The sequence below is a fragment of the Muscardinus avellanarius genome, assembly GCF_963383645.1.
Source record: "Muscardinus avellanarius genome assembly, chromosome: 22".
Lineage (NCBI taxonomy): Eukaryota > Metazoa > Chordata > Mammalia > Rodentia > Gliridae > Muscardinus > Muscardinus avellanarius.
The window spans coordinates 16435015-16457738 of NC_137808.1; the positions used below are offsets into that span (position 1 = coordinate 16435015).

At 49.8% G+C, this 22724-nt stretch overlaps 1 protein-coding gene across 1 annotated transcript; it reads left to right on the forward strand.

Annotated features, from left to right (window-relative positions):
- Positions 1-2085: 2085 nt before the first annotated feature.
- Positions 2086-21895, forward strand: LOC308278469 (pre-mRNA-splicing factor ISY1 homolog; the record flags this gene model as incomplete). Its single annotated transcript, XM_080718242.1, has 11 exons — positions 2086-2352; positions 3722-3744; positions 9980-10031; positions 10823-10888; positions 12095-12137; positions 15860-15972; positions 18099-18216; positions 19406-19528; positions 20529-20656; positions 21052-21138; positions 21788-21895. The coding sequence occupies 11 exons, from the start codon at positions 2086-2088 to the stop codon at positions 21893-21895; spliced, it is 1128 nt and encodes a 375-aa protein (XP_080574368.1).
- Positions 21896-22724: the final 829 nt, after the last annotated feature.

Here is a 22724-nt window from a genome sequence, read left to right on the forward strand (position 1 = left end):
GTACCAGGGGTGGAACCCAGGGGCATTTCTAGCTCTGAGCTGTTCCCCACCACACCTGCCTCTACCTCCCTACTATTTGTTCATTCAGTTTTTACTAATTCATTTTGATTACAGAGGGTGGAATCCAGGGGCATTCTACCTCTGAGCTGTATACCTCCAGCCCTATTTTTTATTTATTTTGAAAAGGTCTCACACTTAAGTTGCCGAGGGCCTCACTAAGTAGCTGAGGCTGGCTGCGAACCTGCGCGATCCTCTTGTCTCGGCCTCCCAAGTACTGGGATTACAAGCGTGTGCCAGCACGTCGAGCTCAGCCTTTACTTTTTAGTTTTTGTTTTGAAATATGGTCTCTCTAGATTACTGGATTTTTCCCCCCCGGGTCTGGGGATGGAAGCCAGGGGCATTTGACCTCTGGGCTATACCCGCTGGCCTAGTTTTATTCTTTATTTTGAAACAGGGCCTCACTAAGTTGTGGAGGGCCTCACTAAGTAGCTAAGGCTGTCTGCGAACCATTTTGCCCAGTGTTCATCGTGCTGTTACTCTAAAAGTTCCATTAAGTTGCTGAGGCTGTCAAAAGTGGGATTACAGACATGCATCACCCTGCCTAGCACAGCCTTTTGTTTTTAACATGGTCTTTGTAAATTCTTGAGGTTGCCCTCTAAGACAGGTAATCCTCTCTGCCTCCCAGTTACTGGGACTACAGGCATGGCTCCTATACCAACTTTCGCTGTTATTCACCCCCCCCCCCCCGCGACAATTTTGAGTGCACAAAACAATAAAACCAAGCTGGGCATGGTGGCGCATGCTTGTAATCCCAGCATTCGGGAGACTGAAACCAGAGGATCACAGTTCGCAGCCAGCCTCAGCTACTTAGGCCCTTTGCAACTCAGTGAGACCCGGTTTCAAAATAAAGAATTTTTAAAAATAGGGCAGGCGGTGTAGCTTGGAGGTCAAATGCCCCTGGCTTCCATCCCCAGACCCGCAAAAAAAAAAACCAAAAAACATAAATCTCTGAAGATACAACCTTCATTGTGCTTAATAAGTGCAGGAATGTCACTGCAAGATCCAGTCCTCTAAGAATTATCCAATGAAGGGTTGCAACAGAAATCAAAAGATACCAACAGTTGGAAAGGAGGCAGCCCAAAGCTCCACCCGGCCACCTGTCAGAAATGCCCCTAAACTGCCAAAGAGGTGGGAAGGTGGGAGTCTAGCAGGATGGCTGAGGCCCGGCTAAGACCCTGATGTGAAGTCGGCAGGCATGTGGTCCATGCTTGCCATCCCAGCACCTGGGAGACTGAGAAGGAGGACCACAGGTTTGAGTTCAGCCTCAGCAACTTGGGACCCTGTTTCAAAATAAAAAAGCCTGGTGTAGCTCAGTTAGGATGCCTCTTGGGTTCAATCTTCAGTACCAAAATAATGATACAGTTCTGGGGTATATATAGCGAAGGTAGAACCCCCTGGGTCTCATCCTCAGTTACAGCTACAATCCTGCTGGCTGCTGCAGGTCTTGTGCCATGCTGAGTCCCGGCTGCGGCTTGGGCGCTCGCCCGGCTTGGTGGACGATAGGAAGGCGCTGGGCTGAGTGGTCAAATCTGATGTGTGTGCTCCCCTGAATTCCACACTTGGAGAAAGGTCACCACTCCCATTCCTTAGCACTCTAGCCCCATCTTGCGGGTCCACCTCTTAAGAATTTTCAGGTCCGAAAATGTGCTAATCACACACACAGGAGTCCCTCTAGGAAACGACAAATGGCTTCATAACCGCCCTTCTCAAAGGAATAGCCTTTTCCTCTTTTTTTTTTTTTTTTTTTTTTGTTTTGTGGTACTGGGGATGGAGCCCCGGGGCATTCTACCTCTGAGCTACACCCCTAGTCCTATTTTTTATTCCTTATTTTGAGACAGAGTCTCGCTGAGTTGCAGAGGGCCTAAGTAGCTGAGGCTGTCCGCGAACCACGATCCTCCGGTCTCAGCCTCCCAAATGCTGGGATGACAAGCGTGCGCCACCGCGCCCGGCTCAGCACCTGTTTTGAAATACTCTATCTCAGAGGTAGAACAGCCCTGGGTTCAAACCCCCAAGTGCCAGCAGAAAATGCACAGTCAGGTAACGCCCGTCCAGGGCCCCGGGCTGCTGGAAGAATACCGTTCATCTAGTCGGATGGAAAAGAGTAACTTCAAAACGGATATTGGCTCTCAAAAACGCAAACGAGCCGGGACAGCCAACTGGAACGCTCCGAGGGGTGGGCCACTTCCGCAGTGCAAACACCGCGAGAACACGCGCGAGAACCCGGGCGGCCCGGAACCCCGGCCCGCACGCATGCGCACTGCGCCGGCCCACGTGGGAAGGCCGCTCACGGAAGTGCGCTGGCGCTTTTTTCTTTTCCTTTCTCCTATTGGTGGCTGCCCTCAACTTCCGGTCCGTCATCCTCGGCTTACTTCCGGTCCTCTCCACTTATCCTTCCGACCCAAAGCCAGGGTTCGGTCGGCCATTAGGGCCCGCCGTTCCGGTGAGGGTCGGCCGCCCGAGGCTGCGAGGCTCCCTGGTCCCGTCCCGCGCGGCCCCGGGGCGGCGCCCTCGCTGCCGCCATGGTGAGTGGGTGGGTGGGTGGTGAGGACTCGGCCGCTCGGGCGCAGTACTGGGGATGGAACTCGGGGGGTTCTACCTTCGGGCTACATCCCGGCCCACCTTGATTTATTTGTTTATTTTTATGTATCGTGTGTGGTCTCGGGATGGAACCCAGGGGCATTCTACTTTTGAACTACACCCCCTGCCCTATTTTTTATTCTTTATTTTGAAACCGGGTCTCACCGAGTCGCAGAGGGCCTCGCTAAGCAGCCGAGGCTGGCCTCGAACCCCGATCCTCCGGTCTCGGCCTCCCGAGTGCTGGGATGACGAGCGCGCGCCACGCCCGGCTCCAGGAAATTTAAGTAGGGGGAAGAGCCGCGAGAGTGACAGGGTGTGGACTTTTTATGGCTGTTGCTGTTTTACCCATAGCCGCTTAACCACTCTGCTTATGAGCTTGTCAGATTTTTCACTATAATTAATACAAATGAAGCCAGGCACTGCCTGAAATCCCTGTGCTTGAGAGGCCGAGCCCGGAGAGCAGGTTCAAGGCCAGCCTCGGCAACTTAGTGAAACCCTTCTCAAAATTAAAAAATGCCCGCTAGGCATCGTGGCGCGCGCTCGTCATCCCAGCACTCGGGAGGCTGAGACCGGAGGATCGCGGTTCGCGGCCAGCCTCAGCTGCTTAGCGAGGCCCTCTGCGACTCAGTGAGACCCGGTTTCAAAATAAAGAATAAAAAATAGGGCTGGGGGTGGAGCTCGGAGGTAGATCCCCAGCACAACAACAACAACAACAACAACAACATTTAAAAATACATCTGGTGTGTAGCTTAAAAGTAGAATGCCCTGGGTTCAGTCCCAGGTACAGAAAAAAAAAAAAAAAAGTATGTGCGTGTATGTTTGTATAAACATATTTCAGTGCACCGGATATGGTGGCACAGATATTTAGGAGAGGGAGGCAGGAGTCTGGTAAGTCTGAGTCCAGCCTGGGCAATGTAGGGAGACTTGTCTCTAAAAATAAAAAGTAAAACACATTGCGGAGTATAGTTCAGTGCTAGAACACACCTGGGTTCAATCCGTGGTATTGAAGGAAGAAAGAAATAATAGGTAGGAGGGATAAAAAGTACTTTTAACATTGGTATTTTTCTTTCTTTTATTCTTCCAGGCACGAAATGCAGAAAAGGCCATGTAAGTATCAACTTTTGCGCGCGCGCGCGCGCGTGTGTGTGTGTGTGTGTGTGTGTGTGTGTGTGTATGTGTTGGTGTTTGTAAAACTAATGCCTGAACCCAGGGGCATTCTGAGCTACATCCCCAGCCCTATATTTTTTATTCTTTTTTGGTACTGGGGATAGAACCCAGGGGCATTCTACCTCCAAGCTATACCCTCAGCCCTGTTTTTGTTGTTGTTGTACTGGGGGTGAATCCCAGGAGCTCTTCTACCTCAAGGCTACACTCTTAGACCTATTTTCTATTTTATTTGGAAACAGGGTCTCACTAAGTTGCCGAGAGCCTCACCCAGTAGCTGAGGCTGGCTTCGAACCCGTGCGATCCTCCTGTCTCAGCCTCCCAAGCGCGGGGATTACAGCGTGTGCCACCACGCCCAGCTCCCAGCCCTATTTTTTATTCTTTATTTTGAAACAGGGTCTCACTTGTTATGGTTTAAATGGTGCTTAGGGCTCTTTTTCTTATTTAATTAAAGTTTATTGAATAGAAAAAAGTAAAGCTGGGCCTTGTGGCGCACGCTTGTAATCCCAGCATTAGGGAGGCTGAGACTGGAGGATCGCGGTTCGCAGACAGCATCAGCTACTTAGCAAGGTTCTTCTTAACTCAGTGAGACCCTATTTCAAAAATAAAAAGACAAAGCCGGGCGTGGTGGCTCACGCTCGTAGTTCCAGCGCTTGGGAGGCTGAGACAGGAGGATCGCACAGGTTCGAAGCCAGCCTCAGCTACTTAGTGAGGCTCTCGGCAACTTAGTGAGACCCTGTTTGCAAATAAAAGTATAAAATAGGGCTGGGCGTGGTGGCGCACGCTTGTCATCCCCGCACTTGGGAGGCGGAGACAGGACAATTGCGCAGGTTCGAAGCCAGCCGCGCTGGCGTAGAGACCCTGTTTCAAAAATATAAAATAGGTCTGGGAGTGTAGCCCAGAGGTAGAAGGGCTTCCAGGAACTCCAGTACCATAGGAAAAAAAAGAGTATAAAATAGGCCTGGGAATATAGCCCAGAGGTAGAAAAGCCCACCCCCAGTACCACCAAAATAAAATTAAATAAGACAGTAAGAGCCGGGCGAAGAGAAGGAAAAAGCAGCGGACTGGCAGGAAAGCTGGTGACCCAGAAAATGAACTCTCCCCTTCCTGTGACCTGAGCCCTTAAATAGATTTGTCTCTCAGGCTTTTACCAGAGGTTAATCATTAGAATGAAGGGCACAGGGAGAGGGGAACTCTTTACTGTAACAGTTGCTGCCCCTCCCTGCTTGAGTGCCTGCCCAGCACCCAGGCCCCAACTACTTTTTACATTTGGGAAATTAATACCAAAGCAGATTTTCTTTTTTTTCTTTTTTTCTTTTTTTTTTTTTTGCGGGTCTGGGGATGGAACCCAGGGGCATTCGACCTCTGAGCTACACCCCCTGCCGTAATTTTTATTCTTTATTTTGAAACCTGGTCTCGCTGAGTCGCAGAGGGCCTCACTAAGTAGCCGAGGCTGTTCACGAACCGCGATCCTCTGGTCTCAGCCTCCCGAATGCTGGGGTGACAAGCGTGCGCCACCAAACCCGGCCAAAGCAGATTTTCAATACCAGCACATAACTGAGTTGCCTAGGGCCTCACTAAGTGATAGCTGAGGCTGTGATCATCCTGTCTCAGCCTACCAAATGCTTGGATTACAAGTTACAAGTATACACTACCACGCCTGGCTATCAGTTCTTTTTTTTTGGGGGGGGGGTACTTGGGGTGGAACCCAGGGACATTCTACCTTCCAGCTATACCCACAGCCCTATTTTTTATTTATTTATTTATTTATTTATTTTTTTTTTTTTTTTTGGTGGTACTGAGGATGGTACCCTTTCTACCTCCGGGCTACACTCCCAGGCCTATTTTAAATTTTATTTGGAAACAAGGTCTCTTAGGCCAGCGCGGCTGGCTTCGAAGCAGCGCGATCCTCCTGCCTCTGCCTCTCAAGCGCGGGGATGACAAGCGTGCGCCATCACGCTTGGCCCTATTTTTTTTTTTTTTTTTTTTTTGGTGGTACTGGGGGTGGAACCCAGAGGCTTTCTACCTCTGGGCTATACTCCCAGACCTATTGTATATTTTATTTGGAAACAGGGTCTCACTGAGTTGCCGAGAGCCTCACTAAGTAGCCGAGGCTGGCTTCGAACCCGCGCGATCCTCCTGTCTCAGCCTCCCAAGCGCGGGGATGACAAGCGTGCGCCACCACGCCCGGCTCGCCTGGCCCTATTTTTTATTCTGTATTTTGAAACAGGGTCTCACTGAGTTGCAAATGGCGTCACTAAGTAGTAGCCGAGGCTGTCCGAGAACCGCGATCCTCCCATCTCAGCCTCCCAAGCGCGGGGATTACAAGGATGTAGAACCATGCCTGGCTCTTTGTATAACTTTATAATCATAACATAATATTTTTTATTTGGTTTACGAGCCTTTTGTTTGTTTGTTTGGTACTGGGAGTTGAACCTAGGGGGATTCTACCTCCTGTCTACATCCCCGGTTGTATTTTTATTTTTTATTCTGAAACAGGGTGTCTGTAAGTTGCGAGGGCCTCCTTAAGTCGCTGAGGCTGTCTGCGAACCTGTGATCCTCCTGTCTCAGCCTCTCAAGTACTGGGATTACAAGCGTATGCCACCATGCCCGGCTTTATTTTTTATTTTGAAACAGAATCTAGTGAAGTGTCTGAGGGCACAGCTAAGTTGTTAGGGCTGGCCTTAAACCTGCAGTCCTTCTGTGTCATTCTCCCAGATGTGTACCACCATGCCCAGCCACCCATTTGTGTTTCCTGGCAGTTTTCAGAACTTACACCGGATGGACATTCGCTCATTTAGAAGTAGTGTCAGAGACACTAGGCTACCCATGATTTTAGTCCTTTAACACCTGGTGTTTGGTTCAGAATGGTTTGTCAAGTAGAGTTTTCCACAATCTTCATGAGCAGTGTAAATCAAATAGATACTAGAGATGAGCCTGGTGTCATGGTCCTGTAATCCCAGTATCCTCAACAACTCAGGCCCTCAGCGACTTAGACCCTATTTTCTTTTCTTTTTTTTTTTTTTTCTTATTGTGGTACTGGGGATTGAACCCAGGAGCATTCGACCTCTGAACTATACCCCCAGCCCTATATGTGTGTATTTATTTATTTATTTTGTGTGTGTGTGGTACTGGGACGGAACTCAGGGGCATTTTACCTCTGAGCTAAACCCCCAGCCCTATTTTTTATTCTTTGAAACAGGATCTCACTGAATTTCAAAGAACCTCACTACGCAGCTGAGGATGGTCAAGAACCTGGATCCTTCTGTCTCAGCCTCCTGAATGCTGGGATTACAAATGTGTGCCAGCACTTATGTTTATTTTAAGACAGGGTCTAGCCAGGCGTGGTGGTGCACGCTTGTAATCCCCGCGCTTGGGAGGCTGAGACAGGAGGATCGCGCAGGTTTGAAGCCAACCTCAGCTACTGAGTGAGGCTCTCAGCAACTTAGTGAGACCCTGTTTCCAAATAAAATATAAAATAGGTCTGGGAGTATAGCCCAGAGGTAGAAAGCCTCTGGGTTCCACCCCCAGTACCACCAAAAAACAAACAAACAAAACAGGGTCTCACTAGATTTAAGATGATCTCACTACTTGCTGTAGCTGTCCTTGAACCTGTAATCCTCCTGTCTCAGCCTCCCAGGTACTGGGATTACAAGGGTACACCACCACACCTGGCCTCCAGCCCTATTTTATTTTATTATTTTTATTATTTTTTTTACAGTACTGGGGATTGAACCCAAGGGGGTTCTACCTCTAAGCTACACCCCAGCCCAATTTTTTATTCTTTATTTTGAATCAGGGTCTCACTAAGTTGCAGAGGGCCTCACTAAATAGTGGAGGCTGGCCACGAACCTGCAATCCTCCTGTCTCAGCATCGCCGGTGTTGGATGACAAGCATGCGCCCCGTGCCCGGCTTTTTAGATTTTTATTTATTTATTTATTTTGTGTGTGTATAGCTGTACAAAGATTTATTTTTCTGTGTGTGTGTGTGAGTTGCTGAGGGCCTCACTAAGTCGCCGAGGCTGCCCATGCACCCGCGATCCTCCTTTCTCAGCCTCCCAAGTGCTGGGATGACAAAGCATGGGCTCCCACGCCTGGCTGCAATTTTATTTTGAAACGGGGTCTCCCTAGATTGATAAGAGTCTTAACTCCTTCCTGAGACATTCCTCAACTTGGGGTCCTCAGGGTTCAGCCTCCTAAGTACTGAGATGATAGGTGTGTGCCACCACCCCTGCCTGTGAGAGCCTGTTACAAAATAATCAACTGGGCATGGCGGTGTACTTCTCTCGTCCTGACATTTGGGAGGCCGAGGCAAGAGGGTCACGGGTTCTAGACCAGACTCAGCAACTTAATGACACTCTCAGAAACCTATTGAGCCCCTATTTCAAAATAAAAAGTATAAAGGGTTGGGGATGTAGCTCACAGGAACGATCCCCCTGGATTGACTCCCTACTACCACCAAAAAAGATACTTGGAGCTGGGCATGGTGGCATTTCCCTATAATCCCAGTACTTGGGAGGCTGAGACAGGAGGGCAGCAGGTTCAGGGACAGTCACAGTAACAGAATGAGGCTCTCAGCAACTTAGTGAAACCCTGTTTCAAAACAGTATATAAAAAAGGGCTGTGGAGCCAGACGTGATGGCTGTAATCCCAGTCCTCGGGAGGCTGAGATGGGAAGATCACAGGTTTGAGGACAGCCTCGAAAATATACTCATCAACCTCGTGAAACCTATTTATTTATTTATTTATTTATTTATTTATTTATTTATTTATTTATTTTGGTACTGGGGGTGGAACCCAGGGGCTTTTCTATCACCAGGGTACACTCCCAGACCTATTTTATATTTTATTTGGAAGCAGGGTCTCGCTAAGTTGCCGAGAGCCTCACTAAGTAGCTGAGGCTGGCTTCGAACCTGTGCGATCCTCCTGTCTCAGTCTCCCGAGCGCGGGGATTACAAACGCGCGCCACCACACCCGGCTCTTGTGAAACCTTTTTCAAATTAAAAAAATAAATAGGGCCGGGCGCGGTGGGCACGCTTGTCATCCCCGCGCTTGGGAGGCGGAGACAGGAGGATCGCGCAGGTTGGAAGCCAGCCGCGCGCTGGCTTAGGAGACCCTGTTTCCAAAATGAAAATGTAAAAATAGGTCTGGGAGTGTAGCCCCAAGGTAGAAGGGCTTCCAGGAACCCCAGTACCACCAAAAAAAAAATAATAATAATAATTAAAAAAAAATAAATAGGAAGCTGGATATGGTGGTGTGCGCTTGTAATCCCGGCATTCGGGAGGCTGAGACCGGACGATCACGGTTCAAGGACAGCCTCAGCTACTTAGTGAGGCCCTCTGCAACTTAGACTCTGATTCAAAATAAAGAATAAAAAATAGCCGGGCGTGGTGGCTCACGCTTGTCATCCCCGCGCTTGGGAGGCGGAGACAGGAGGATCGCGCAGGTTCGAAGCCAGCCGCGCGCGCTGGCTTAGGAGACCCTGTTTCCAAAACTGAAAATGTAAAAGTAGGTCTGGGAGTGTAGCCCGGAGGTAGAAGGGCTTCCAGGAACCCCAGTACCACCAAAAAAAAAAAAAAAAAAAAAAGAATAGGGCAGGGGTGTAGCTCAGAGGTAGAATGCCCGTGGGTTCTGTCCCCAGATCTGCGAATAACAAAAATAAATAAATAGGATAGGAGCGTAGTTCTGCGGTAGAATGCCCCCAGGTTCAGTCCCCAGTGCCATAAAAATAAAAAAGGCGGGGTATATAGATAGCTTGAGGATGGAAAGAAAATAAAAACACTTGGTGTCAGCAAGACAAATAGTCTTATAAGCCATACTCCTGAAAACGTGGAACTCCTTCTCTTCTCTGTGGTTGCTGTTTACATGAGTAATATTAAAAGTGGTATGACCAGATAAACACAGACCAGGAACTTGAGAGGTAAGATGTTGATGGGCAGAAGCCAGGCATGGTGGTGCACCCAGGTAAAACCCCTGCTTCAGAGGCTGAGAAAGGGGGGTCACAAGTTCAAGTACAGCCTTGGCAATTTAGCAAGACCCTGTTTCAAAATAAAATAATAATAATAAAAACGGGACTAGCAGGGCAGTTTGAAGGTAGAATGGGAGTTCGGTCCCCCATGCCAAAAAAGAAAAGTGATCGGTGAACGGGATCTAATGGAGTCTTTTATATTTCTGGCAGGACGGCTTTAGCAAGATTTCGCCAAGCTCAGCTGGAAGAAGGAAAAGTGAAGGTTGGTATAAATCTTACAGTTCGTAAGAACAAGTTCAGCCGGGCGCGGTGGCGCATGCTTGTGATCCCCGCATTCGGGGGGCCTCCCAGGTGCTGGGATTCCAAGTGTGGGCCGCCATGTTGGCTCTAAGCTTCTCTTTTATTAGTGGATAATTAAGTGATTTCCAGGCTTTTACTGTACTGGGTTTATATTGAATATTTTTGTTCTGTAATAGTTTTCTAAGGATAGGTTGTATACTGGGGTTTAGAGTATTCTCTGGACCTGAATCTTTTTTTCTTTTTGGTGGTACTGGAGGTGGAACCCAGAGCCTTCCTAACTCGGGGCTACACTCCCAGACCTACTTTTTTATATTATTTGGAAACAGGGTCTCACTAAGTTGCCGAGAGCCTCACTAAGCAGCTGAGGCTGGTTTCGAACCTGCGCGATCCTCCTGTCTCAGCCTCCCAAGCGCGGGGATGACAAGCGGGCGCCACCACGCCCGGCTTGACCTGAATCTTTTTTGCGGGTGTGAACCCAGGGATGTTCTACCTCTGAGCTACACCCCCTGCCCTGTTTTACTTTTATTTTGAAATCATCTCACTAGGTTGATGAGAGTCTCACTGCTTTCTGAGGCTGTCCTTTAACCTGGAATCCTCCTGTCTCAGCCTCCCAAGCACCACCAGGCCTGGCTTTGAAACTTCTCCGTCTTTACACCATCTGTCAGTTTAAACTTCAGGCCTGAATTAAGTCGTGAATGTCGCACGTGCTTGTGACTCATCTGGTGACAACGGCATGCTTTTGCTTTTCCTTAGGAAAGACGCCCCTTCCTTGCTTCGGAATGTACGGAGCTACCTAAAGCTGAGAAGTGGCGACGACAGGTATGTGCCTGGTGAATCCGATCCCAGTGGAAGTAACGGCAGTCCCTAGCTGCTACTACTTTTGTTTTATTTTATTTTTTTGTGGTACTGGGGGGACGGAACCCACAGGCACTCTAACTCCAAGCTACACACCCCCTGCCCTATTTTTTATTCTTTTTTTTTTTTTTTTTTTTTTTGCGGGTCTGGGGATGGACCCCAGAGGCATTTGATCTCCAAACTATACCCCCTGCCCTATTTTTTATTCTTTATTTTGATACAAGGTCTCACTAAGTAGCTGAGGCTGTCCTTGAACCGCGATCCTCTAGTCTCAGCCTCCCGAATGCTGTTGATTCTTTATTTTATTTTATTTTATTTTATTTTATTTTATTTTATTTTATTTTTTGGTGGTACTGGGGTTCCTGGAAGCCCTTCTACCTCCGGGCTACACTCCCAGACCTATTTTTACATTTTTATTTGGAAACAGGGCCTCCTAAGCCAGGGCTCACGGCTGGCTTCGAACCTGCGCGATCCTCCTGTCTCTGCCTCCCCAGCGCGGGGATGACAAGCGTGCGCCACCACGCCCGGCGATTCTTTATTTTTAAACAGGGTCTCGCTGAGTTGCAGAGGGCCTCACTAAGTAGCTGAGGCTGGCTGCGAACCATGATCCTCCTGTCTCAGCCTCCCAAGTACTGGATTACAAGTTTATGCCACCATGCCCGGGAGTTCTGGGTAATGAACCCAGAGTCATTCGGTCTCTGAGTTACATCCCAGCCCTATTTTTCATCCCCCTTATTTTGAGACAGGTCTCACCTAAGTTGTGGAGGGCCTCATGAAGTAGCTGAGGCTGTCCTTGAACCACGATCATCCTGTCTCAGCCTCCCAAATGCTGGGATTACAAGTGTGCGCCACCACGCCCGGCTCTGGCACTATTTTTAATCATTAGTTTTGAATTATGTTTTTCTAGCTGGGCATTGTTGTGCCTGTCTGAAATCCCAGTGCTTGGGAGTCTGAGACAGGAAGATTGCATGTTCAAGACAGCCTCAGCACCTAGGGAGACCATGTTTTAAAAAAATGTAAAGAGGTCTGGGTGTGTATCTCAGAGTTCCTGGGTTCAATCCCAGTACTTTGTGTACACACATATATAATGAATTAACATTTTCCTGTGCTTTTAGACATATTTAAAAATCATGAAAATTGACTGCCCTTTATTGTTATTTTTCTCCACAGATCATTGGAGAGATCTCAAAAAAAGTGGCTCAGATTCAGAACGGTAATGCACCAAGCCGCCTTAATGCATAGACTCCCCAGATTGGCGAGGCTGGTCCTGGAGGGATGCTAGAACGCTCTCGGGGGCTGTAATGGCCTCGGGTGCAGTTGGGGAGCTTTGAATGAAAGTAAGCGGACAGTGGATGTACTGGGGGTATGCTGAGCAATAATTCTTTGAGAAATGGAGTGGTAAGCAAGTTTGGGAATCTCTGGAGTGTTGGGTTATTTTTCAAATCCAAAATTAGACTTGGGGACTTGAACTTTTTTTTTTTTTTTTTTGCGGGTCTGGGGATGGAACCCAGGGGCATTCTACCTCTGAGCTCCGCCCCCTGCCCTATTTTTTATTCTTTGTTTTGAAACCGGGTTTCACTGAGTTGCAGAGGGCCTCACTAAGTAGCTGAGGCTGTCCGCGAACCGCGATCCTTGGGTCTCAGCCTCCCGAATGCTGGGATTACAAGCGTGCGCTACCACGCCCGGCTTGAACATTCTTCTTGGAATAATCAATTGGAGAAGTAAATAGCAGCCTTGGAAGGCAGAGACAGGATACAGGGTTGAGGTCAGCCTCAGCAACTAGACAAGACCCCATTTAAAAAAAAAAAAAGAGTGCAGCCGGGCGTGGTGGCACCTGCTTGTAATCCCAGCATTCGGGAGGCTGAGACCGGAGGATTGTGGTTCGCAGACAGCCTCAGCTACTTAGTTGAGGCCCTCTGCAACTCAGTGAGACCCTATTTCAAAATAAAGAATAAAAAATAGGGCAGGGGGTGTAGCTTGGAGGACGAATGCCCCTGGGTTTCATCTCCAGACCTGCAAAAATAAATAAATAAATAAATAAAATAAAAAGTACTGGAGGCATAACTCAGAGGTAGAATGTCTCTGGGTTCAATCTCCAGTACCTGGCAAAATACAATAAAAAAAAAGGTGGCTAGGAAGTCAGCAAAGAAACAGGAAATCTGAACACTTATAATCAGTTGGACAATGTTGATATATACAGCACCCAAGCACATTTTCCCCAATGCTAATAAATTCGGTTTTGGTTTGTTTTTGGTTCTGGTGGTTGAACCCAGAGGTGTTTTACCTCTGAGCTATAACTCTTGCCCTAGTTTTTTATTTTCTGTAGTTTTGAAAATAAAATGAAAGTATTTTCCCTTTTAGATTCAATGTGTTTAGCTTTATATGAAATACATTGCATATATTAATACGGTAGGAGCCAGTTTTTTTGTGTGTGTGGTACTGGGGGTGGAACCCAGAGCCTTTCTACCTCCGGGCTATACTCCCAGACCTATTTTATACTTTATTTGGAAACAGGGTCTCACTAAGTTGCCGAGAGCCTCACTAAGTAGCTGAGGCTGGCTTCGAACCTGTGCGATCCTCCTGTCTCAGCCTCCCAAGCGCGGGGGTGACAAGCGTGCGCCACCAGCCCGGCTTAGGAGCCAGTCTTACAGATGGATTGCCAAAAACCCAAGCCCTCGGTGTTCACATCCGTGTGCATCTACCTCTGGCTCTACCCTCAGTCCTATTTTTTCTTTTTGGGTCTGAGGATGGAACCCAGGGGCATTCGACCTCTGTGCTATACCCCTGCCCTATTTTTTATTCTTTATTTTGAAACAGGCTCTCACTAAGTTGTGGAGGGCCTCACTAAGTAGCTGAGGCTGTTCATGAACCGTGATCCTCTGATCTCAGCCTCCCAAGTATTGGGATTGCAAGCGTGCGCCGCCATGCCCGGCTCCTTCGGCCCTATTTTTATGCTATATTTGAAACAGGGTCTCACTAACTTTCGGGGCACTTAGGCTGGCCAAGGCTGGTCACAAAACTGCAATCCTGTGTCAGCCTCCCAAGTACTGGGATTTCGAGCATGCACCACCATGCCCGGTTTCTATTTTTTTTATTTTAATTTTGTTTTTTGGTACTGGGGATTGAACCCAGGAGTGTTCTACCTCAAACCCAGACCTCTTGTTATTATTATTATTATTTTTCTTTTGGTCTGGGGGTGGAACCCAGTGGCATTTGACCTCTGAGCTATAATCCCTGCCTTATTTTTTATTCTTTATTTTGAAACAGGGTCTCACTGAGTTGCAGAGGGCCTAAGTAGCTGAGGCTGTCCAGGAACCGCAATCCTCCGGTCTTAGCCTCCTGAATGCTGGGATTACAAGCGTGCACCACCATGTCCGGCTCTTTTATTTTACAGTACTGGGGATGGAACCCAGGGGCAACTTACCTCTGAGCTACATCCCTACCCCCTTTTTTTTTTTTTTTGGTCGTACTGGGGTTCCTGTAACCCTTCTACCTCCAGGCTACACTCCCATACCTATTTTATATATATATATATATTTTTTGTGGTACTGGGGTTCCTGGAAGCCCTTCTTCCTCCGGGCTACACTCCCAGACCTCTTTTTACATTTTATATTTGGAAACAGGGTCTCCTAAGCCAGCGCGTGCGGCTGGCTTCGAACCTGCGCGATCCTCCTGTCTCCGCCTCCCAAGCGCGGGGATTACAAGTGTGCGCCACCACGCCCGGCCTATTTTATATTTTTTAATTTGGAAACAGGGTTTCTTAAGCCAGCAAGGCTGGCTTCGAACCAGCGCGATCCTCCTGTCTCTGCCTCCCAAGTATGGGGATTACAATTGTGCGCTACCACGCCTGGCTCCCTACCCCTATTAGTTATTTATTTATTTATTTATTTATTTATTTATTTATTTATTTATTTTTGTTTTGTTGGTGGTACTGGGGTTCCTGGAAGCCCTTCTACCTCCGGGCTACACTCCCAGACCTATTTTATATTTTTGAGACAGGGTCTCTATGCCGGCGCGGCTGGCTTCGAACCTGCGCGATCCTCCTGTCTCCGCCTCACAAGATCGGGGATGACAAGCGTGCGCCACCACGCCCGGCCTATTTTTTATTTTGAAACAGGGTCTCACTGAATTGCAAAGGGCCTCACTAAGTAGCTGAGGCTGTCCGCGAACCGCCATCCTCCAGTCTCAGCCTCCCGAATGCTGGGATTACAAGCGTGCGCCCCCACGCCCGGCTTCTTTTTTCTATTTTGACACAGGATTTCCTCTAAGGTGCTGAAAATGACCTCCAACTTGCGATCCTCCTGTCTCACCCTCCCAAGCCCTGGGATCACAGGCGTTTGTACCATGCTCAGCCTCAGTATTTATTTATTGCTGTTCTGTAGATTGAGCCCAGGGGCATTCTACCTTTGCGCTACACACCCAGCTCTATTTTTATTCTTTAATTTGAAACATGGTCTCACTAAGTAGCTGAGGCTGGCAGTGAGCCCGTGATCCTCCTGTCACAGCCTCCCGAGTACTAGGATGACAAGCATGTGCCCCCACGTCCGGCTGGGCTCCGTATTGTATGTATTGTGCCCGCAAAGGTGCTGCCATTCAATGCCAGGCATGGCATTGCAACTCAGTGAGACCCTGTTTCAAAATACAGAATAAAAAAATAGGGCTGGGGGTGTTGCTCAGAAGTAGAATGCTCCTGAGTTCCATTCCCAGTACCACAAAACTAAGTAAATAATTAGAAATAGGGCTGAGGGTGTAGCTTGGGGGTAGAATGCCCCTGGGTTCCATCCCCAGTATTGTCAAAAAAAAAAAAAAATAGGTGTCGCCGTTCATTCATTTTCCAGGCGTGACATCGAGCGTCTGTGTTGGGCACGCCGAGGTTCCTTCTCAAGTGCCCGTCATTTTGAGAGAACCACGCTAACGTTTTTATTTATTATCTAGCTGGCTTAGGTGAATTCCGAATTCGTGATCTGAATGATGAAATTAACAAGCTGCTGAGGGAGAAAGGACACTGGGAAGTCCGGATAAAGGAGCTGGGAGGTCCTGATTATGGGGTAAGTGTGCTGCTGCCCAGGGAGCGTGGGGCTCAGCCGGGAGCCCGTGGGCAGGCCGGGTGGCGTGCCGCTCCACACGGGCCTGCCGCAGCGAGGCCCCAGGTCGTGAAGGAAGCTCAGAGTGTCTGCTGCACGTGGACAGGAAGCCTGAGAAAAAGACTTTGTAGCCCAGGCCTACGAAGGAAGGCACCTTTTCATTTTATTTCCTTAATTGTGGTACTAGGGATTGAACCCAGGGCTTTTTATGTCTGAACTACACCCCTGGCCCTCTTATATTTTTTATTCCCCCAGTGTCCCGCACACTGCTGCGAGCCTTGCTGCGTTGCTGGGTCTGGCCTGCAGCCTCTGAACCTCCCGTCTCAGCCTCCCGTGCACTGAGCGTCGAGGCCTGTCCTCCCAGCTGTGTCAGGGGGCATGCTTACAGTGGGCATAGCCTTCCTCTCCGCTTCTTGAGAACGGGGGACAGCCACTGGGTTTTTTTTCTCTAATAGTAGCGGGGATTGCATTCGGCCTTGGGTGTCCTCGTCATTATCTGCGCCACCAGCCTCTTTTTATTTCTCTTTTGGTTCTAGGCTTTACCCCTGGGGACATTCTATTTCTGGTCTACACTGCCAGTTCTGTTTTTGCTGTTGTTCATTTCAGAACAGTCTCACCAGTTACTGAGGCTGTTGAGGCTGTCCTCGAACTTGCAATCCTCCCATCTGAACCTCCCAAGTCCCAGGATTACAGGTGTGTGACACTATGCCTAGATACCAGCAGCCTTTTTCATTTTCCTTTTTTTTCTTTTCTAGTCCTGGGGATGAATCCAGGGGCATTGTTCCTCCGAGTGACACCCCAGCCCTGTTTTTTATTCTTCATTTTGAAACAGGGTCTCACTGAGTTGCAAACCATGATCCTCCTGTCTCAGTCCCCCAAATGCTGGGATTACATGCATGCACCACCATGCCTGGCTATCCCTCAGCCTTTGGTGGCACACACTTGTAATCTTAGCATTTAGGAGGCTGAGATAGGAGGACAGCAGTTCTCGGACAGCCTCAGCTACTTAGGCCCTCTGCAACTCAGTGAGACCCTATTTCAAAATAAAGAATAAAAAATAGGGCTGGGGGTGTCCCTGGGAGGTAGAGTGCGCCTGGGTTCTATCCCCAGTACCAAAAAAAAAAAGGAAGAAAAACAGAGTCTTGCTTAGTAGCTGAGGCAATGTTTGAATCTGCAATCCTGTATCAGCTTCCCAAGTACTGGTATTACAGGCGCACTTCACTGTGTTTGGCTTGACCATAATGTTATTATCTTAAAATATATTTGCAGCCGGGCGTGGTGGCACACGCTTGGAATCCCAGCATTTGGGAGGCTGAGACAGGAGGATCGCAGTTCGCGGACAGCCTCTGCTACTTAGTGAGGCCCTCTGCAACTCAGTGAGACCCTGTTTCAAAATAAAGAATAAAAAAAATAGGGCTGGGGGTGTAGCTCGGAGATCAAATGCCCCTGGGTTCCATCCCCAGACCCGCAAAAAAAAAAAAAAAAAAAAAAAAAAAAAAAAATATATATATATATATATATATATATATATATATATATATAATATATATAAAATATTTGCTATTTGGGCTTGGTGGCACACACTTGTAATCCTCTGTACTTGGGAGGTGGAGACAGGATGATCACAGGCTTGTGGCCAGCCTCAGCTGTCTAGGCCCTCTGCAGTTTAGACCCTGTTTCAAAATAAAGAATAAGGGCCGGGTGTGGTGGCACACACTTGTAATCCCAGCATTCGGGAGTCTGAGACCAGAGGATTGTGGTTCGCAGATAGCCTCAGCTACTTAGTGAGGCTCTGCAACTCAGTGAGACCCTGTTTCAAAATAAAGAATAAAAAATAGGGCAGGGGGTATAGCTCAGAGGTAGAATGCCCCTGGGTTCCATCCCCAGTACTGCAAAAAAATAAAATAAAGAATAAAATACTCCTCCTGTCTGGGAGTATAGCCCGAAGGTAGAAAAGCCCCTGGGTTCCACCCTCAGTACCACACACACACAAAAAAATTATATATACACACACACACATAGGTATATATTGAAGACACGGAGATAGGGCTGTGCGTCACCGGCATTTTCTCTTTTCTTGTCTCTATAAGAAAGTCGGTCCTAAGATGCTGGATCACGAGGGGAAGGAGGTCCCAGGCAACCGAGGTTACAAATACTTTGGGGCGGCCAAAGACCTGCCTGGCGTTAGAGAGCTGTTTGAAAAAGAACGTGAGTAGCTGTGTGTGTGAGCTCGCGGCGCCGCCTGCCGGTTGGAGTCACGAGTAGAGCGCTGGGTGCCGTGCGGTCTTCCTCCGCTGTGTCTTTGTGTTGGCACTGGAGAGTGAGCGAACGTAGGGGCATCCTACCGCCAGGATATGCCTCCAGCCGTATTTATTTTTTGTTTTGAAACAGGGTCTTACTCCATTGTTAATTGTCTTACTATATTGCTGAGAAGTCTGGCTTGGATCCTGCAATCCTTTCTCTAACTCCTAGTATTGGGTGACAGGTGTACACCACCACATCTGGCTTCCTCTCTTCATTTCTGTGGTGTTGTGGATCAGACCCAGGGCCGTGGGCCTGCTGGGCAGGTATTCTACTACTGACACCACGTCCCTAGTGCCAACTAGGGTATATTCTTTTTTTTACATGCTGATTAGGCCTGAGTACCAATTTTATTTTATTTTATTTTTTTTATTATTATTATTATTTTTTTTTTTTGGTGGTACTGGGGTTCCTGGAAGCCCTTCTTCCTCTGGGCTACACTCCCAGACCTATTTTATATTTTTGAAACAGGGTCTCTTACGCCAGCGCGGCTGGCTTCGAACCTGCGCGATCCTCCTGTCTCCGCCTCCCAAGCGCGGGGATGACAAGCGTGCGCCACCACGCCCGGCCTGAGTACCAATTTTAAAAGGGGCTGCTTAGAGCCAGGCCTGGTGGTGTACACCTACAATCCTTGTACTTGGGAGGCTGAGCCAGGAGGATTGCAGATTCAAGGACAGCCTCACCAACTTCTCCTCTTAACAACCCAGGGAGACCCTGTCGGCTGGTATGTAGCTTGGAGGTAGGTAGAATGCCCCTTCTTTCTCTCTCTCTGTCTGTCTGTCTGTCTGTCTCTGTCTTTCGCTCTCTCTCCCTCTCCCCACCCATAGGTAGCATGGAGATGTGCTTGTTTGTTAGGGAGAATGTCCCTGGGTATGTGCATACCCCTCTGTGGTCCCATAGGCAGCATGGAGACGTGCCTGTTTGTTAGGAGGTATGCCCCGGGTGCACACGCACTCACATGGGGACGTGCCTGTTCGTTTCTGGTCGTTTTCAAGAACACAGGTGCCGTGTCTGTGTAGGGCTGCAGAGGGAGCAGGTTGGCCCCACGTGTGACCGTCACTCGGGGACTCGGCTAAGGCACTGCTGTTTGTTACAGCTCTTCCCCCTCCCAGAAAGACCCGTGCCGAGCTCATGAAGGCCATCGACTTTGAATACTATGGTTACCTGGATGAAGACGATGGCGTCATCGTGCCTCTGGAGCAAGAATATGAAAAGAAGCGTAGGTCTCTGGGCATTTCGCCACCGATGGCGTTTGGATTCTGTTCTCTGCTTTGGGAATGGGGTTTTCACCGTGTGTGTAGCGCGAGCCTGCAATCTATGGGAGGCTGAGGTGGGATTGCAAGTCTGAGGCCAGCCTCTGCAACTTCATGGGACTCTGTTCAAAATAAAGAAATAAAATCGAGCCAGATGTGGCACCGGCCTGTATACCAGAACTTAAGAGACTGAGGAGAATTGCAGGATGAAGACCAGCTTCAGCAAGGGGTGGAGGGCCAGGCGTGGTGGCGCACGCTCGTAATCCCAGTACTTGAGAGGCTGAGACCGGAGGATCACAAGATCGAAACCAGCCTCGACAATTTATTTTTTTATTTTTTATTTTTTGGTGGTACTGGGGGTGGAACCCAGAGGCCTTCTACCTTTGGGCTATACTCCCAGACCTATTTTATATTTTTATTTGGAAACAGGGTCTCACTAAGTTTCTGAGAGCCTCACTCAGTAGCTGAGGCTGGCTTGGAACCTGCGCCATCCTCCTGTCTCCGCCTCCCAAGTGTGGAGATGACAAGCGTGCGCCACCACGCCCGGCTCATCCTCGACAATTTAGCGAGGCTGTCTCAACTTAGTGAAACCCTGTTTCCAAATAAGAAGTAAAATCGGACTGAGGGTTTAGCTCAGAGGTGGAGTTTAGCTCAGAGGTGGAGTGCCTGTGGGATCCATCCCCAGCACCCCCCCACACACACAAGAGTGTAGATAACAGGGAATGGGATGTGGCTTGGAGGGTTCAACCCCCAGTACCATAAAAGGGGAAAATCCCAGGCCTATTTTTACATTTTTATTTGGAAACAGGGTCTCCTAAGCCAGCGAGCGCGGCTGGCTTCGAACCTGCGTGATCCTCCTGTCTCCGCCTCCCCAGCGCGGGGATGACAAGCGTGCACCACCAAGCCCGGCTTGTGAAAATATTTTTGATACTAGTATAAATAACACCTGTTCTTTCTTGTCTTTAGTCAGAGCGGAGCTGGTTGAAAAATGGAAAGCAGAGAGAGAGGCCCGGCTGGCCAGAGGAGAAAAGGAAGAGGAGGAGGAGGAGCAGGAGGAGGAGGAGATCAACATCTATGCTGTGACCGAGGAGGAGGTACTGGCCTGGTCACACCTTGTCCCTTCTGCACAGGAAAGAGGGAGCTGGATTGGAGTCCAGGGTCCTCGGGCCAAAGCCCTGCTCTCCTGTCTGCAGGACATAGGTGCGCTGAGCTCGGGATCCCAGGAGGGTCCCAGAAAGAGCCACGGGAGTGCCTTCCCGGCGTGCTTCGTGCCCTCGGTGACTTCCTCCATTCTCGTGGGGGAGGGTGCTGGGGACTGAGCCTCCAGGATACACCCCAGTCCGTTTATGGTGACACTGGCTAAGGTGCTGCGGCCAGCCTCAGGCCTGAGCCTCCTGCCTCGGCCTAAGTGCTGGCTCTTAAGCGCTAGACTGCAGAGCTGCCCCGTGGCTGGCGCCCTTGCTGACGGGCTGGCGGGCTCTCTCTGCAGTCGGATGAGGAAGGCAGCCAGGAGAAGGCGGGGGAGGACGGGCAGCAGAAGTTCATCGCGCACGTGCCGGTGCCCTCGCAGCAGGAGGTAGGCTGAAGGCGCCCGGGCGCGGGCCTGGCCTGTGGGCTGCGGGCTGGAGTCTGAGGGGACTGCACCGGTGGGGCCGGGTGGGCGCACGTGTGAGTGGTGCCTGGTGCGGGGCGGGCCTGGTGGAGGGGCTGTCTGAAGTGGGCTTGTGCTGGGGCGCGGAGTGCTGCTGGACAGGTCTGAAGTGGCTCTGCAGGGGCAGGCCTCGTGGGGGGGCGGAGCTCCACAGGGTGTGTACCTGCGGTGCTTCCAGCTGCTGGCCTGGCCATGCTGCTGGAGGGGGCTTTCCGCTGCCGGGGTTGGGAGGGGCTCCGCCGCACATGGCGCACCTGTGGCTTAGGAAGGTCTGCTAGGGAAGGCCAGGGCGCTCGCGGGGCTGGCCGGGCAGATGCCAGGCAGGCGTCCCGGTGGGCCCTCCGCGTTCGTCCTCTCCAGGCGACAGCCCTGCCCCAGGCTCGTGGTGCAGTGATTGTCTGGCAGGTGGACAGCGGGGCGATGGCAGCACGGCCGTGGCCGCTCTGCCTGGGACGAAGCCGCTGTTCTCTGGTCGCCCCGGGGCTCCGGGAGGCCGCTCTGGGAGTCTGAGTTAGGCTGGACGTGCCCAGCGGGGCCTGAGCTGGGCTGAGCACTCTCCTCTGGATGCCCGCAGATCGAGGAGGCGCTTGTGCGAAGGAAGAAGATGGAGCTGCTCCGGAAGTATGCCAGCGAGACCCTGCAGGCCCAGAGCGAGGAGGCCAAGCGGCTGCTGGGGTACTGAGGGAGGCCGCGGGGCCTCGGCGGGCCACCCTGCTGCGCCTGCGCACTCTCCTCCCCGGGGCAGAGTCGAGGAGAGAAGGCTCTGCCCGCGCTTCCCCGGCCGCGCCTGGGTTCCCAGCGCCGCTGCCAGTACCTTTGTACCAACATCTTGCACCATGGAGGCCATTTGTGTTTTTTCCGGCTTGTACACAGTCCCTGCCTGTGTTTGTCCCACCTGGGACAAACTTTGGGCCAAGACAGATCTATTAGTGGCCAGCATTAAAAAATGTCATTTTAGCCGGGCGTGGTGGCGCATGCTTGTAATCCCAGCATTTGAGAGGCTGAGACAGGAGGATCACGGTTCGCAGACAGCCTCAGCTACTTAGTGAGGCCCTTGCAACTCAGTGAGACCCTGTTTGAAAAGAATAAAAATAAATAAAATTGGGCAGGGGAGGATATAGCTTGAAGGTAGAATGCTTCTGGATTCAATCCCCATTAAAAACAACAAAAAAGTCATTTTAGCCGGACAAGAGGATGTCAGGTTCAAGGCTTGCCTCTGCAACTTAGACCCTTGCATAATAAATATAAACCAGGCATGGTGGCACATGCTTGTAATCCCAGTATTCAGGAGGCTGAGACTGGAGGATCGTGGTTCGCAGCCAGCCTCAGCTACTTAGGCCCTGCGCAACTTACAGATCCTGTTTCAAAATAAAGAAGAAAAAAAATAGGGCAGGGGGTGTAGCTTGGAGGTCGAATGGCCCTGGGTTCCATGCCCAAACCCCCACACACACACAAAAGAAAGGGGTGGGATGTACTCCAGATGTAGAATACCCGAGTTCAAGGCCACTCTC